This window comes from Nanorana parkeri, unplaced genomic scaffold, assembly GCF_000935625.1.
Source record: "Nanorana parkeri isolate BGI_ZX_2015 unplaced genomic scaffold, ASM93562v1 scaffold673, whole genome shotgun sequence".
Classification (NCBI taxonomy): Eukaryota; Metazoa; Chordata; class Amphibia; order Anura; family Dicroglossidae; genus Nanorana; species Nanorana parkeri.
Genome location: NW_017306941.1, coordinates 504,432 through 521,236, shown reverse-complemented (window position 1 = coordinate 521,236; position 16,805 = coordinate 504,432). Strand labels below are relative to the sequence as shown.

The 16,805-nt window shown below is 40.9% G+C and overlaps 1 protein-coding gene across 1 annotated transcript in view; it reads left to right on the top strand.

The window, feature by feature from the left end:
• The window catches only part of ARHGAP42 (Rho GTPase activating protein 42), a 289,730-nt gene that overhangs the window by 162,640 nt on the left and 110,285 nt on the right, over nt 1-16,805 (top strand). Inside the window, exon 4 of the mRNA XM_018563547.1 lies at nt 7,075-7,146. Within this exon, the coding sequence (XP_018419049.1) occupies nt 7,075-7,146 (72 nt within the window). The remainder of the gene's footprint in view (nt 1-7,074; nt 7,147-16,805) is intronic.

Sequence of the window (16,805 nt, the reverse complement as noted above, 5' to 3'; positions counted from 1 at the left end):
CCCCCCCCGCGCCCCCCCCCCCTCCTGTCTTGGGAGGGGGGCCCAAGATAAAATCTTGCACCAGGGCCCTTTGGTTATTAGGTCCGCCACTGAATGGATCACTTGTGCAGTCTCAAACTACTCACCATTCTGATGGGCCTTTTCTTTGCGTCTGATATCTGGAAATAAGCGCAGGTGACCTATACCTCCTCAGATGTGGTTGGGCCTGTCTTACCTTAACGTTCCATCCCCACACATTGACCTTTGCTGGTTTTAAACATCACACTTGAAGCAGGTTTGTTGTGTATGGGTAGGTCTGACTTCTTTATTGGCATCAAATCCAGGACCTGACAATATTTGCAGGGATATAAAAGCATGTTTATTGTGATCGTGGCCTTTCCAGCGAGAGAGCAAGGATTACCATGTTCCAGAGAGCAGAGATATTTCCTGACGTGACTGGTTTGATTTGTAGATGTTGTAAACATTCGGACACCTTGTTCTCTGTGGTGATCTTACTAGTTTATTACATTAAGGTCATATCCTTAAACAGATGCTGTGTTGGCATACTTAAAGAGAACCAGTCACGACTGGCTTGTGCATGAATCTGAATATTCAGGCTTCAATTATAATTGTGCAGGCTTACTTAGGAAACTTATGAAATGTATATATATATTTCTTTATTTCATTTTTTTATGTGTGTTTTGTGTTAAGGAAGCCTTTACATTATAATCATTATGAAAAGATGAAAAACTGTGCATAAAGCGCTTTTTTTTTTACAACTGGGCTGACCACAGCATACCGTATGGGCATTGTGGTGCACTGTGTTGTGCATTGGACTATACTGTACAATGTGTTGGGTTGCCATTCACTATGAATGGCACCACAACCAGTTGCATATAGAGCAGATGCATTGATGTGCATTGTGGTGATCTGTGCAATTTAGCAAACGTTACCACAACGTGCAAGTTTGAAAGACAGGCCTGGAGCAGCATACGGAGGCGTACGTGTAAGGCCTGCATGACTGGGTTTGTACAGGCAAAATGGAGGGATACAAGGGTTAATTTGTTCATATAGATAAGGGAAGGTAAAAAGTGTGAAAAACTTACCCGGTTGGTCAGGGAGATAAGTGGAGGAGTTAAAGGTGGATCCTTGAGGAAAGAAAGTTCCAGATACAGATGGAGTCAGCAGCATGGAAGCAGCGTACCACCCTCCCACCCTCCTTATTCTGTTGTCCTTTTTTTATTGTGTTATCCTCTTACATTCTATGACTGCTTTTGTTTTCTTTTAGTTTTACGATTGTCACTGCGGCCGGGCAGGGTATTAGGCTGGGTTCACACCTTGGCGTTTTATGTATGCGCGTTTTACGCGCGTTTTGTACCGACGTTTTTCTGGCGTATTGTGAAGCGTTTGTATAGCAATGGACATAACCCTGCCATGACCCCAGTTATAGATACATGACCCCAGTTATATATATATAGCAATATGGATCATGATTTAACCTATTCATGTTAGCAGGGGAGAATTGTAAATCCATTGCTGTAGTGGAGTTGTGTGCTGTAATATATGTACTACATATACAGTATACACTTACAGTACACTATAGCAATAGAGTTACAGCCAGCGTTGTCCCAGCTTCCCTCACTCACAGTTTCACTCCGATCCCTGTTGCCTCACGTGGTGCCTCTTGTAGTCGGCGCTGGGCAGGATCGCTGCATTGCGTCTCTGTGCTCAGCGCTTGTGGGAGGCGCTCACAATTCTTCCCTGCTAACATGAATAGGTTAAATCATGATCCATAGTACATACAGTATACAGCACACACGTCCAGTACACTGCAGTATTAGAGTTACAATTATCCCCTGCTAACATGAATAGGGTAAATGATCCATAGTACATAATATGTACGTTATATGTAGTTGTACTATGGATCATTTAACCTATTCATGTTAGCAGGTCAGATATACACATTCCCAATACACTGCAGCAATAGTTACAATGATCCCTTGCTAACATGAATAGGTTAAATGATCCATAGTACAACTACATGTTATGTACTATTATGTACTATGGATCATTTAACCCATTCATATTAGCAGGGGATAATTGTAAATCTATTGCTGCAGTGTATTCTATATGTAGTACATGTACAGTACATATAGAATACACTGCAGCAATAGATTTTTGTTGTTCACACAAAACACTAAACTTCCCTCTTAAGCCCAGGCCCTCACTTACTGTTGCCTGTTTGATCGCTGGTGCCTCACGATTTTCCTCACATGTGTGGACGTCGTCGCGCTGAGCTGAAGAGGAGCATCGTGCCACTGCTGCTCCGGTGGGCGGCGCTCCAAGTGGGGTCCTCTGGGCAGTCGCCGGCCACCTTAATTAGGACCCCCACCTGGAGCGCCGCCCACCGGAGCAGCAGTGACGTGACGATCGGCAAGCCAAGTAAAGAAAAAAAAAAACATAGAGCAAGCTTCGGCTCTATGCATCGGGGCATTTTGACAAGTACAAGTACTTGTCAAAATGCCCTGTATCGGTCCTGATACCGATGCTTGTATCGGTATCGGGACATCCCTCATATATAGCAATGGACACATCCCCGCCATGACACCAGTTATATTTATAGCAAGGGACACACCCCTGCCATGACCCCAGTTATATATATATAACAATGAACACACCACTGCCATGACCCCAGTTATATTTATAGTAATGGACACACCTCTGCCATGACCCCAGTTATATACAGTATATAGCAATATACACACCCCTGCCATTGCCACAGTTATATATATATAGCAATGGACCCACCCCTGCCAAGACCCAAGTTAGTGCTGCATACATTGGTGGTGATATATAAATACCTGTAATAAATAATAAAACAGGGCAGACAGAAACTTCACATTATTCTGGATTAGGAAATCAGCAAGTTTTCCATTGTAGGAGCTCTTAAAGATTTAAAAACTGAGGTGGGATTGTTCATAGATAACGTCAAGAGAGAGAAACAGTTGTATTCAAGTTCTTGTTTAGACTGGAGCTCTTCTTTAATAGGTTAGCTACAGAAATGCCCATCGTGGACAGAAGATCTCTTTGTCAATGTTTATGGGATGTTTTAAAGACTTGGTGTCCTAACTAGGACATTCATGTTTGTTTTAAGGAGTTTCACTACCTTGTAAGGATTTAGGAACACACTGAACTGCACTTGGCTTGATAAAATCAAACAGCATTAATTAAAGTTATTTTCATCACTCCAGTCATTGGGATTGTATTGGACTTTTGTCCTTGCCTTGCCCTGGACACGTAAACCTGTATCTTGTTAAGGCTCATGATAACCATTTATAGAGTGAAATAAGATTTGGAGATTCAGTTCACACAAGGCTCTTAATTCAGGATTGGGTGACGGCAAGCAAGTGAAATGAGGCACCTGATGAAGAGCAGGAATGTCATGCCTGTACGGTACCCAATGGTACTTACCAGTAAATGGCATAGTGCTGTATGCACAGTCAAACCCGAGAATGTTTTTTGCTTGCTGAACTAAGCTGAACTTTAGTTGCTGAAATCTAGGCTACACAAATATTGTCCAAGTATAAGAGGCATGTATATTATTACCCGAATAGTGATCTCTTCTGTGTATGCCTTCCAGATCTGTGGACTGTATTCCAAATATGTTGCCAGAAAAGCCCCTGGAAAAATCTGATTGTTCTGTCACTTGAGTGCAGTTGGAAACTTCCAGCTTTGTAATTGGTAGTACCCAAGTAGCAAGAAGCACTCATTGACTCATTGAAACCCTTCACATTTGCAGATGTTGTGCAATGGGTATCTATTGTCCATAGGTACCTCTTTAAATAGAAATGTGTCTTAGAGATACACATTCAACAGCACAGTCTTGTTTTGGTAAATGCCAATGTTTTGAGTGACCTACCTGCCTCTTATAAGGTCTCGGTACCTGATTTCAGAAATCCACCCTCATGCAATGGTCATTGTGATGGGGTTTCATTTTTATTGCTGATTCATGCATTTCATTTATTTTACAGAGATTTTAGCAGGTGGAGTGCTTGGCTCCACTGGTGGGGAGATGAAGCCACCCTGCAGGGCCGGTGCTGCCACTAGGCAAACTAGGCAGCCGCCTAGGGCGCAGTGCTGCCTAGGGTGCAGCCTCAACCACTCACCCCCTTCACGGTGCCATCCCCCCTATCTATTTCAAATGGCAAAAAGCCAATAGAAGGCTGGCTATTGCACCCTCCCACTAAGCAGATGAGTGCAACTGAGAGACAACTTTATATAGGGGGTTTCTTGAGCAATGGCAGGTTAATCTCAACTGGGCACTTCTGTAAGTGAGCACTTCTACACTAACTACCAGCATAAGGAGGCACTTATTTAACGATTCCCAATGTAAGGGGGTACTTCTTCCCTGACCAACAATGTAAGATGGCACTTTTGGACTCTCCAGTAATGCAATAGGACACTACTTTTTTCACTGTGCGCGTTTATTTTTTACTTGTAGAATATAAGTGTCAAAAGTTTCCACTGTTCCACTTTTCCATTGGCCACTAAAGGAAAATAATACTACAGTCATCACTGTCTATATTTACTTTTTTTGCATATAGAATATGTGTGTTGGTTGTTAAAAAAAAACCTCAATGGATGTAAAAATTTCTATATACCGCACATCTGTTATCCTTTTATTATCTGTACAACTTACTTATCATCTTAATACGCTGTGTCTATAGACTAAAACGCTTATAGCAGGGAGGTCCCTAAGTTAATTCAATTCAAGGCTGCTAGAAATGATTGCATTTGTTATTTGGGGAGTCCAATATAAAGGAAAAGTAGTGTTAAAGAAATGATATTTAACCAATGAGTTTGTGTATAAAATCTTCATTGTTCATGTAATGGGGTTTGTGCTAGGATCGTGTCCTTTGCCCACATTCTTTGTGCAAAAGTGTGTCCCTTATTCTCAACTCAGAAAGTTGTGAGGTATGCCAGAGAACTGCCATTATAGTCTGTGCCAGGTCCCGTCAGTAACTTTGCATATTTACTACGGTAGCTGTTTCACTGTATGCTTGAACTCAACAGGAGTATTGGATGGGCTTAAGAATATTACATCAGAGGAAAGTAGTTTGTACTCTATTACATTAAAGTGTACTTATCCCTAAAAAGAAGTCAACAATGTAGTTTTAAATACAGAATGCCCCTAAACTCATTGAGTGTAAAAGATTTCCTCAAGTCTTCTGAAGACATTTTCTGGGGGCTGGATACAACTGAGGTTGTGAAAACTACAGTTGAAACTCGAATAATTAGAATATCGTGCAGAAGTAATTGCAGTAAGTGCTGCAAAAGGGGCCCAAACCAAGTACTGAGTACATATGCATGCTTGTACTTTTCAGAGGTCCGATATTGTTCTATGTACAATGCTTGTTTTATTGATTGCATGTAATAATCTACTTTTTTGAGGTTGTGGATTTGGGGTTCTTGGGGTTTTCATGAGCTGTAAGCCATAATCATCACAATTATGACAAATCACGGCTTTAATTATCTTGCTTTGCATGTAATGAGTCTATCTCATATATTAGTTTCACCTTTTAAGTTGCATTAGTGAAATAAATGAACTTTGCACCATATTATAATTATTCGAGTTTCACCTGTATATTGCTTTTTGCTACATACAGTACATTGAGCTAGATAAACTAAAGGTGCGCTTTAAGATTCTTTTTTTTATATACAATTCCTGCACAAGTCGCTTCTTTCTTTCCAAACCTTTGGAATTGAACTAATTTTTGGCACATCCAAAAAAGTAAAAAATATTTGTCACCAAAACAATAGTTTATCGGTCCCTTTGTGCAAAAGGGTGTCCTCCTTTATCATCTCAGGAGGTTGGTAGGTATGCATCACCAATCACACTCACTATACATACACTGTACTTTCCCTTAAAATTTGTTTTCACGGTAATGCTATCTTAGCTACTGTAAATATAAATTTATCATAATAAACCCGAGTAACCATAAATGATATTTATAGAAACTTCTTTTTACATCCTCGGTCTGTCCCTGGAATTTTAGTACAGTTGGCAAGCTGTAGTGATCCTTTTTATTCCTGATCTGCAATCTTTGCCCTCTCTGACAATTTTCCCCCAGATTTCCCAGGCAGGTCAGCTGCGTCTTTTTTCGTTTATGCAGAAACGAAGGTCAATGCCCCTTAGAGTTCATAAATCCTCCATTTAGCCTTTTCTTTGTGGAATAGCCAGCGTAGGCAGGAAATGCTTTACTGGGAGGAATGCAGTACGTAACACTGACATTTTTGGTCATGTGTTTTCACCAGAAGTTGTACAGTTTTTATTTCGTTATGAGGCCCTACCACAAATCTGTCATCTCGGCTGTATATTTATCATGTAAGAGGGGGTGGAAAAAAATCCATATTTTCAATCGATACTTTGTATGGGAATTATGAGCGCCACTTATGTGCCGAGTGAGATTTGTGATACAAGCAGTCCAAGGCGCAGAGGGGTTTGACGTGGCGTAAAATAAGTTCAAATATATTGAGCCTTTTATACAGAGAGCAATCTAAAGGGAATACCAAGCGAAATAGAAGTGGTTTTCCCGCAAATTGGGTTCATTATGTAACTTGTTTAGTGCTTTAGCACTCAGACCAGCATATTAAAACTAAAGTTTACTTAACATTTTTCTTCTGGATACAGCACCAGTCTAATAATGTACCTCTAATTCAATGTATGCTACGTCCTGCTGGCTGCTCCCTTCAGTGATGCCGGATCCGCCTTACAGCGGTGAACTCCTGACTCTGTATGGGTTCACTGTCTCATCTGTAACAGTGAAGGATCTATGTCACTCACCCTTCCCTTAGCCACTCACAAAACGCCTAGTAATTTTTTCCCAGGCGTTCTGTGAATGGAGGAGGGTGATCCCGGCATTAAGGCGACCTTCCTCCATTCATAGAATGCCATGCATATGTGATTAATGATTTCTGAATGAACACATAAGTGGACTAAAGTGAGTTTAATAATTTTCCTGTAGATCCTCTATAGAAGTCCAATGGGCATGGAGTTTTTCTTATATATTTAATTGCCACATTTTTCTGTTTCAGATCCAGAATGCTAATGACGTCCTGATATCACCTCTTGAAAAATTTCGCAAGGAGCAGATTGGGGCAGCCAAAGTAAGTAGCATCCGCACTCTTCTTCCTCCAATGTGGATGTGTTTCTTTACATTTTTGCTTTAATATATCCAGCTTGATAAATGGATTTTTTTAATCCGACAGTACAGAGAAAATTGTTGACATGATATGGCCAATAAGGGTAGACTACCAAGACATGACATCTTTTTGTCATGTCTTGGTAGTCAAAACAATGAAAGTTGCTGCATTTTACATTGTTCTTTCTGTGATTGACTGATGTGGACAAGGTTGTCACTTATTTTTCAGTACAGATTTCAACATGAATTCTTGTTGGTTGTTTTGGCTAAAGCAGGCATTTTCTTTCACGCAACCTGAAATACACATGGCTTCATGCTCTATAATTTATATGAATTATACCCATGGCCATCAATGTATATTTAAATAGGAATTCCAGGCAAAACATTTTAACCCTTACAGTGGTGCTACCCCCGCATTGCAAGGGTTAACTGCTTGTTTTGGTCTAGGGAGAAAAATATCAACGTTATACATACGCAATCCTCAGAGTCAGCCGGCTGTGACAGCGCTACCTCCATCCCGTCTCCTCCTATGCCCCAGTGATTGTATGTCCCTCGGCTGTGTATAGACTGTGATGACTCAGGGACCTCAGGCTAGTATCGGTGACGATACCGAGTATTTGGGCTCGTACTCGCCCAAATGCTCCCAATGCCTTCCCTGATATCGGAACTTCCGGTATCAGGAAGCCGGCCGGCGAGGGAGCATGGAACTGGCTTCTCGGTCAATTACTAGGCCGGGGGCGGGTAATGACTCGACCCGTGTCTTCCGTATTGGCCAGGAAGCCAGCTCCGTGCTCCCTCCTCACTTGGTGAGGAGGGAACATAGAGCCAGCTTCCTGGTCAATCAGGACGCCGGGGGTGGGTAATGACTCGCCTCCCGGCTTCTTTATTGGTCAAGAAGCTGGCTAATCAGGAAGCTAGGGGGTGAGTCATTATGGTGATGAGGAAGCATGAAGATGGCTTCTTGGGTAATCAGGAAGCCTGGCGGTGAGTCACTACATGCCGCCCGGCTTCCCGGCTAATCAAGAAGCTGGGCGACGAGTCATTACACGGCGCCTGGCTTCTTTAATGGGACTTCCGCTATCTGTATTTTGTATCGGCGAAAAATAAATAAATATTGGTACTCGTACTTGATACAAAAAAAAACCGGTATTGGTGCATCCCTAAGAAAAATTAAATAAATAAAGTAGAAATTGTACATCTCGTGCTTTGGTGCTGTTACCACATTGCACATTGCAAAGGTGAATATTTTATTCTTCAAAATAACCTACTTTCTTTATAAAGTCAGTGGCATCATCTTGGCATCATCATCAGTGGCATTTAGGAGGAGGTATTAACATGTGTTGTGCTAAGGAAGTCCATTCATTTGAATAGGTTGCCAAATGCACCAAAATTCACTTTAAAAGGTGCATATGCCCTTTTTTTGTAGTGTTACCACGCACTGTGCTGGGCTGCAATGCACGTCCATTGGCAGGGTCGGATGTGGTGCCATTAGGAGTGAATAGTACTGCAGCACAACAGTGTCCACAGGTTAGATGCTGATTCAGATTGTTTCTGATTAGAAGACAACTATTATAGTCAGATATATATTTTGCCAAACAGGATTTTCTAAAAATACATTTATAGCCAAAACTTTTTTTAGATTTCAATTGTGTAGAGGAGGATTTGAACCCACGTCCCAACCAAGTTTGTATTGTTATCTATGATGGCACTGGGTAGATTCACTCTCTCTATTGACCATTGTTAAAGAGACAGTGACGGCAAAGCTAACATTTTTGAGTTGTCACTGGAAAGTGTACCAATGGCAACAAGCCAACTGTCTAAAAAGGAAATTTCCTTTCACTTCCTGTTCCTGGGAGAGGAAGTGAAGCAAAATCTTCCCAATAGGACAGAAACCACACAAAAAAAATAACTGGATAGGGTTATGACTGTTTCCTACCCCAAAACATTGGCTACACATACAATTTCAGTTTTCTTTTATTTGTTTCATATTTGTTTATGAGCTTATTCCCTTTTTTGTTTCTTGAATTTAGATAAGATATAAAGGTCTTAGAAAGAAAAATAGTTATCATTTGTTTTTTTTAGCTTCCACATGAAACGCTCGACTTGTAGCTTGTAGCTAACTATTTATATAAAAAACGGGAACCACCTAGGTGAGCCGGCCTCAGCGCGACTCAGTGTTCGGCTGTGTCTTGGAGGTAATGCCGCAGAACACATTTATAAATGGTCTTTACACTATCCAGGAATAATAAAGGCTATTTGGATGCTTCCAGCCATCACTCAGGTCCCTCTCTGTCGGGTTATTTAATGTTGCAGCTAAACACAATTATTTGATGATGCGATTGTCAAGTCGGCGATAAGTGGTTTAATCATTTGCCTTTGTCCCTGGAGGATTGTACAGAGCTTAGCAATGCAATATGCAGTATATATATGTATACTGTATATGGAAATATTCATCTTCTACTCTTGTAGTGTTTGATGGAGTGAGCGATTCTAAACCTTTATCTACTAAAGGACCAGCCTGACATCCCTGGGAAAATATCACTGACTATGTCTAGTGAGGAAATCCGTCATTTCATCATGGGTATGTAAACCTCTGACTAGTGATGCTGCTAATAAAGGGAAGTTATTGATGTTTTAAAGCTGAACTCCAGGCAAGGTGCTAAATACACATATAACAGCAGGTTTACCTGGCAAAGGATTTGTATTTTTGCCCATCCTGTCCTATGATTTATACAGCTATACCGCACCGCCCTGCCTAGCAGGGGAGGAGGCTGCTTTTTCTGTGTTGCAGTATTATTTATTTATTATTGGTATTATAGCTCTGTCAATTTACGCAGCACTTTACATAGTTGCACATTCACATCAGCCCCTGCCCTCAAGGAGCTTACAATCTAAGGACCCTATACAGGGCCTATACAGGGCCAATTTATACCGGAGCCAATTAACCTTCCAGCATGTCTTTGGAGTGTGGGAGGAAACCCAAAAACACAGGGAGAACATGCAAACGCCTTGCAGATAGTGTCCTGATCAGGATTTGTAACCAGGGACCTCCAGTGCTGTAAGGGAGCAATGCTAAACACTACGCCACTCTGCTGCTCAGGTAACTTACAAGTCACTTTCCGACAACCCCCCCCCAGCCTGTGACTGGACAGTGAAAGGAGAAGCACTGAGGAGCTCATCTCTCTGTCACTCTGTTCTCTCTTCCTATTAGCATGCTGCTTGCATTGCAGCCCACTAATTGGCTCATTGTGCTGCTTCTTCATGCCCCTCTCTGAGCTCTGCTGTATGGGGACTTGTAAATACTTTACAACACACACATGGACCATGGGGGACAAAAGTAGCCACCCTCCAGAAGGAAGGACAGTGTCAGCACCAATTCAGAGATGATTTGAGGATCTACAGCCGAGTGATGCACAAATAAAATAAATTTGTGTTAATAGTTAGGGTACTTGAATGCATTTTAAGATTTAACTCCTGAGTTTAATGTCACTTTAAGGTTCTAGTCACATCTGGGTCTTCTTTGACACCCTATTTTCAAAGAAAACTAGGGCCTTCCTTCAAATAGCCGGTGTGCAAATCTGCAGCTGGTTGGAGAAACCTTTTAAATGGTGAAAAGTTTGTCTGCAAAAACAGTCTGCATCTCCCTGGACTTGTGAGAGCTTAACATGCTGGGACTAGCTTAGCAGTAGCTGGTGGGACGTAGTTTATGCCTGATTTATTGAACCAGGGACACAAAAAAGTGGACACCACAATTCAGAGTTCTTGGAATCCTGGGAACTCCGGAGAGATGAAACTGGTAAAAAAGATTCCTTATTTGGTCAGTGAGTCTGAGGTCCACAGCTGGTATTATTGATGAGCTCATCTCTCCGTAGGCCAAGCTCCTGGGTTCCTTTTTATCCCCATCCTGCCTGTTAAACATTATTTCCTTCAAGTGCCCCTTGACCTTGACTGACATTCAGTGTAGATCAAAGGAAACGGAGGCGTATTTAAACACTACTGAAAGAAATAAAGCAAAATTGGACTTTCCTTTTCAAGCCATACTTTGTGGCTTATAAACGCATTGGGCTGTTCACATTCTTTCACAGTAATTGGTGTTTTGCAATGAAAGCTTCAATTAGAAAATGAAAGTAATGGGCACATCAGGGTTTTCTAGTGAGCGGAGCAGTTACCTGTGCATTGCAAAGCTTAACTAAAGCATTTACACAGTAAATTATATACACTGAGTGGCCAGATTGTTATGACCATGTGTCTTTTTGTAGCCAAACAGTTGTACGGACTGACACAAATCCAAGGTCTCTGACATCTGGGCTTTTGGTATACGGTGGATTGGTGATTATGGAGCCCACCCTTCATTTTCTTTAAAGGAATGCTGTATTGAGAACATATGTTTGCTGTCATTGCTGAACTCACCTGTTTAAAAATGTTAGTTGCCTGGCAGTTATGTGGATCTAATGGCTTTAGTATTTTATAAACCACTGGCCCAGAACAAGTACAGGTGAAACTCGAATCATTAGAATATCGTGCAAAAGTAATTGCAGTAAGTGCTGCAAGAGGGGCCCAAACCAAGTACTGAGTACATATGCATGCTTGTACTTTTCAGAGGTCCGATATTGTTCTATGTACAATCCATGTTTTATTGATTGCATGTAATAATCTACTTTTTTGAGGTTGTGGATTTGGGGTTCTTGGGGTTTTCATGAGCTGTAAGCCATAATCATCACAATTATGACAAATCACGGCTTGAATTATCTTGCTTTGCATGTAATGAGTCTATCTCATATATTAGTTTCACCTTTTAAGTTGCATTAGTGAAATAAATGAACTTTGCACGATATTCTAATTATTCGAGTTTCACCTGTATGTTTGAGGAGCTCTAACACTCCTCTGGCTTTGCTAGTGACATGCTGTTTCCAGTTTAAAGTAAGGTTGGGAAGCAACAGACAGGTAAGCAACATTTTCAGGAGGTCAGCAGTAGCAGCTTCATATTTCTCTTGTAACATGTTTCCTCCAGACTCTATTCTGACATTTGTTTAAAGATAAGTCTAATGTTTCTGACATGGTGTGCTTTCTTAAACCTTATTGCTCTTAAGATAACTTTTGGAAAATATTAACCTACATAGTACGTGGACACCCCTCCAAATGATTGAGTTCAGGTGTTTTTAGTGAAGAGTACTGTTAATACTATAGTACAGTATACAGTACAATGACATTTTAGACAATTATGCTCTTCCAACATTGTGACAAGTTTGGAGTAGATTCTTTTCTGTTACAGGATGACTGTGTCCCTGTGCACAAAGCCTATCCCTAAGGACATGGTTTTATCAGTATGGCCTAATGGAACTCAAGTTGCCTGCACAGGGCACTAACCTTAACCCTGTTGAACACCTTTGGCATGAATTGGAACATTGATTGCTAGTCGGACCTCATAAATGGTCTTTTGGCCGAATGGTAACAAATTCCCACAGACAAACTCCAGAATTTTGTGTAAAGCCTTCCCAGAAGAGTGGGGGCTGTTACTTTCACAAACCGTGGTGTGATGGTCATTTATCTATCTATCTATCTATCTATCTATCTATCTATCTATCTATCTATCTATCTATCTATGTATACCATAATTTCATTTCTATTACCACTGTGGTCCCCATGAAGCCTAAAATGTAGACTCCCCTACGGAGCCATCATAGTGTATGTGCAGCTTGTGCTAAGGCATACGGATGCAGAAGGTATGGAGGGTCCTTCTGGGTTACCATAGAAAGCACAAGTACTCTTGGAGCCTGGTCACAACATATATGTATGGCACACTGAACCAGACTCCAGTAAAGATTTCTAATTGTTTAATTGTTACAGTGGTTCGGATTGCATATTAAGTGTTGGTTTGTGGAACTAAAAACAAGTGAGGATTTGCAGATTGCAAGATCCATGGTGAATAATATCCTGTCAAAAGGTCTTGAACATATGTGGGCATCACTGAGAGGTTCTGAAGGGGATATAATAATTTTTGTCACCCTGTGTGTAATCTGTTTTCTACTAGGCTCACTCTTTCCTGTTGCAGTCACCATAATTTAAATTAACAGGGAATCGCCACACAGTTGTCCTCTGCAGGGGCAGAGCAGGGAATTCTAGGGCAGAGGTCTTCTGCTCGAGGCCATAAGAGAGATAAGATGCAGGTGGGTGACTGAACTCACCAGTCATGCACCCAATGCTTAGATACATTTTGAACAGACTCAGGTTGCATGTTATTTTGTTTGTAGATGCCAGGTTCACTTTAAAGCATGAACATGGGAAGAAAACCAGATATAGTTGAACTTTAACGATAAATAGTTTTTCCACTATTTTTGTCAGTCTGTTACACTGAACTGCACATGACCCTCTGTAATCATCTTGGTTTAGTATCATGATACTTATAAGATCAGAATCAAAGCTAGATAATAATATGAAACTGGGATTACTTATTAGACCAGGATACCGCAGCCTGGTGTTATCTCAGCTTAATAAATAATCCGTAAAGTATTAAATGTAATGAGGCCTCCGCGATACTCTATTATCCACCATTGGACAGAATCCTATCTCCTGCCTTTACATTAGATGCTTTATGATTTGAAATAATTGAATAACACAGCAGATATAATTTGAACAGCTCACGTAAAGGTCAACAATAATGATTAAATCAATGTTTATATTAAGCACTAATAACTTAATGAATTTTAAAGTTGGTAATAATGTGACCTACTGATTCTTGTAAAGGGTCTGAAAGAGGTGTTTCTAGAAGCTGCGGGGGAAGGCCTCGGTGGAAAATGTTAACAGGGACCTCTTTGCCTATGTTATAAGGCAGCCTTTGGCCGGCCTGTTCAGACATATCTTAAAATGGGAAAGAGTTTAATCTTTCTCAGTTGGCTTACTAGTTTAGAGGCTCACAGTTCCCATACTAGTGCAAGGGGTGAGCAGCACATATCAATAGGGATAAGTGTGTTTTAGGCTTAGTTGTAGTGAATATTTACTAGGCTGATATGTATATCAGCACCTGGGCTTATTCCAAGCACCTGGGCTTATTCCATAGTTGGTACCCATGCTGTGACCACCCCTAGTGAAAGGATTTTGGCACTGTACCTACTCTGTACAGGCAGACTAGTTAGGAAAAGGCTTTATTTTGTGATGGTCAGGTTCCCAGCCAGCTAGGAGAGCTACCTGTAACTGGTGTCCCCTTTGGAAAAGAATGTCTGACAGACACCAGACAGTAATAACACAACAGACAGGTGGAACATTTATTCGTAGCTTCATTCAACACATGTTCATTACTAGATGACAGAGTGCACTGCTTAGCGCTTTCTTAAGAATGGCTCTGTGCTCTCGTATCCTGTACAAGAGACCTTTATCCATATATCACTGATACAGCAACAATGGGGGTGATGTATCAAAGTATTTGCAACACTATTCTGGCGTTTTGGTATATTAAAACATGTTGTGCCAAAATCATGAAAGTTGTGTAAGGGTTTTCTTGCTATTGCTGATACATACAACAAATTCAGGTAGTTCTTATGTGCGACACTTTTAGATTCTCCAAAGTGAAATCAGATGATCACTAGCACACACATTGTAGACTGCTAGCTCCTCAATCAATTAATAAAATCATTATCACATCACGTCATAAAATGCTAATGTTTCAGGGTCACGCAGGGTCCCTTTTTAAGGCAACTTAGTGAAGACTATGAAGTCACTATGTTGCCTTGAAGAAGGAACCCTGCCTGGCCCCAACACCTTGGCATTCTAGGATGTGATGTGATGATGATTCAATGATTGATTAAGGAGGTAGCAGTCTACTATGTGTGTGCTGGTGATAATCAGATCTTCATTTTGGATTTTCACCTGTCATCACTACGAGCACCGCCATTTTGCAAGGTCACTATACTGTATGAAGTGCAGGTGACTCATGACACTTTTAGATTCTGGTGCTATGGCTGTAACAAGCCATATTGGTGATTAGAAAAGTGGAGGTAATACTTTATTCCATGTTGGAGTAAATTGTGTCATATGCGAAAGTATTCTGTCTAAGGCAATTTTGCAGCAGATTCATGTACACCTTACTGGCAGATACATAAATCTGTTGCAGGTTGCGGCATTTTTTGCATGGGTGGGAGAATTCTAATGAGTGTCTATGACATTCTTTATGAATTCCATGGAAAGTCTTTTGAACTAGTTTTTCTTAGTGGTTATATGTAAGAAGGAAACAAGACCTTAAGGGGCATGCTCACACCAGTTCGAGCCAGGCATGTTTTTCTCGGACGTTGACTATCATTGCATTAATGCACCACATTTACTTTGAATGGGCATTTAATGAGCCTCAACCCGTGAAAAACATACCTGCACTTGTTTTGGCTAATGCAGTGAACTACAGCATGTGCATATTCATAGACATGTGTTGCAGAAAACTACAGAGCTGTTGCGTTGGTTGACGCCCTGTATGTGTTGGAGTGACATTTAAAATTAATGGAAATTCACATATATGGTGCATTGTAGACCACTGCTGTAAAGTGCAATAAAGTACAAGGATAATTGTATAATAGAAAAAATGGTATGCAAGTGTCAAGTTTCCTTAGTACAAGGTGCATTGGACTTCTAAGTGCACATGCTTCCTCTTTGCTGTCCCTATTAGATGCACCACAGGCTTCAGAAAAGTGGGTCGGGACTTCCATGGGCCAGCCACAGATGGACCCCATTCACTTGTTCCCAGCTTGTTATCTGATGCTGGTTGGAGACTTGTTTGATTTCTACTGCTGGGCTTTACATACATCACTGAGCACCCTCCTGATTCCAGATACTGCTAACTGCAGGCCACATACATAAATTATATTAACAAACAACTCAGATTCCACTAAATATTTCAAAAGAACATCTTACAAAGTAAGTAATTAACACACCAGTGTATCAACATGCATCAGAGGAAAATAAGTGCAACATTATTATATAATAATTAGGAAACAAAAATGTTATTAATGGCTTCAGGCAACATAGAAGGAAAATGGGTTTGTCAGCCATTAATTAGGTTCTATTTCCATATGCAGCAAAGTCAGGCAGGAACAGGAGTGCCAAATAAAAAGTCCAATGTGTCTCACTTAAAAGTGGACCCTTTTTAAAGTCCTCACTGATTTGAAGTCTTTGGGATTTTGGTGAGTGGACCTGAAAACCGTGTTGGTCGTTGTAGAGAAGATACATAGAAGGAGTTACAACTGATGTCTGTTTTTAGTTTATGGCCTTGATGTAAGTACACAAACTCAATGTCATACATGGATCTTGCATATTAAGCCTTTCCCTGATTGAAATATAGTGACTTTTACCTGATTAGTTATCTCCTTGAACTCATTGGATGTGCACTTACAATGCTAAGTCCAATGGTGAGTTAAGTTAAGTTTTGACTTTAGAAATCAGCCACAACCTGAGTAAAAAAGCCTGTCTCCTGCTGGCTTGCTGTGGTGAGGCTCCCCTGTTCTCTGTCTGAAAACATTGGTTTCTCTGCAGAGGTCTGAAATGCCCCCTGCTAAGTCAAAATCAGAGATTTCCAATCAGCAGTGAGCATAAGCTATAAGTCAGACTCAGCAGGGGGGTGGGGGGGGGGGGGGACCGGGCTTT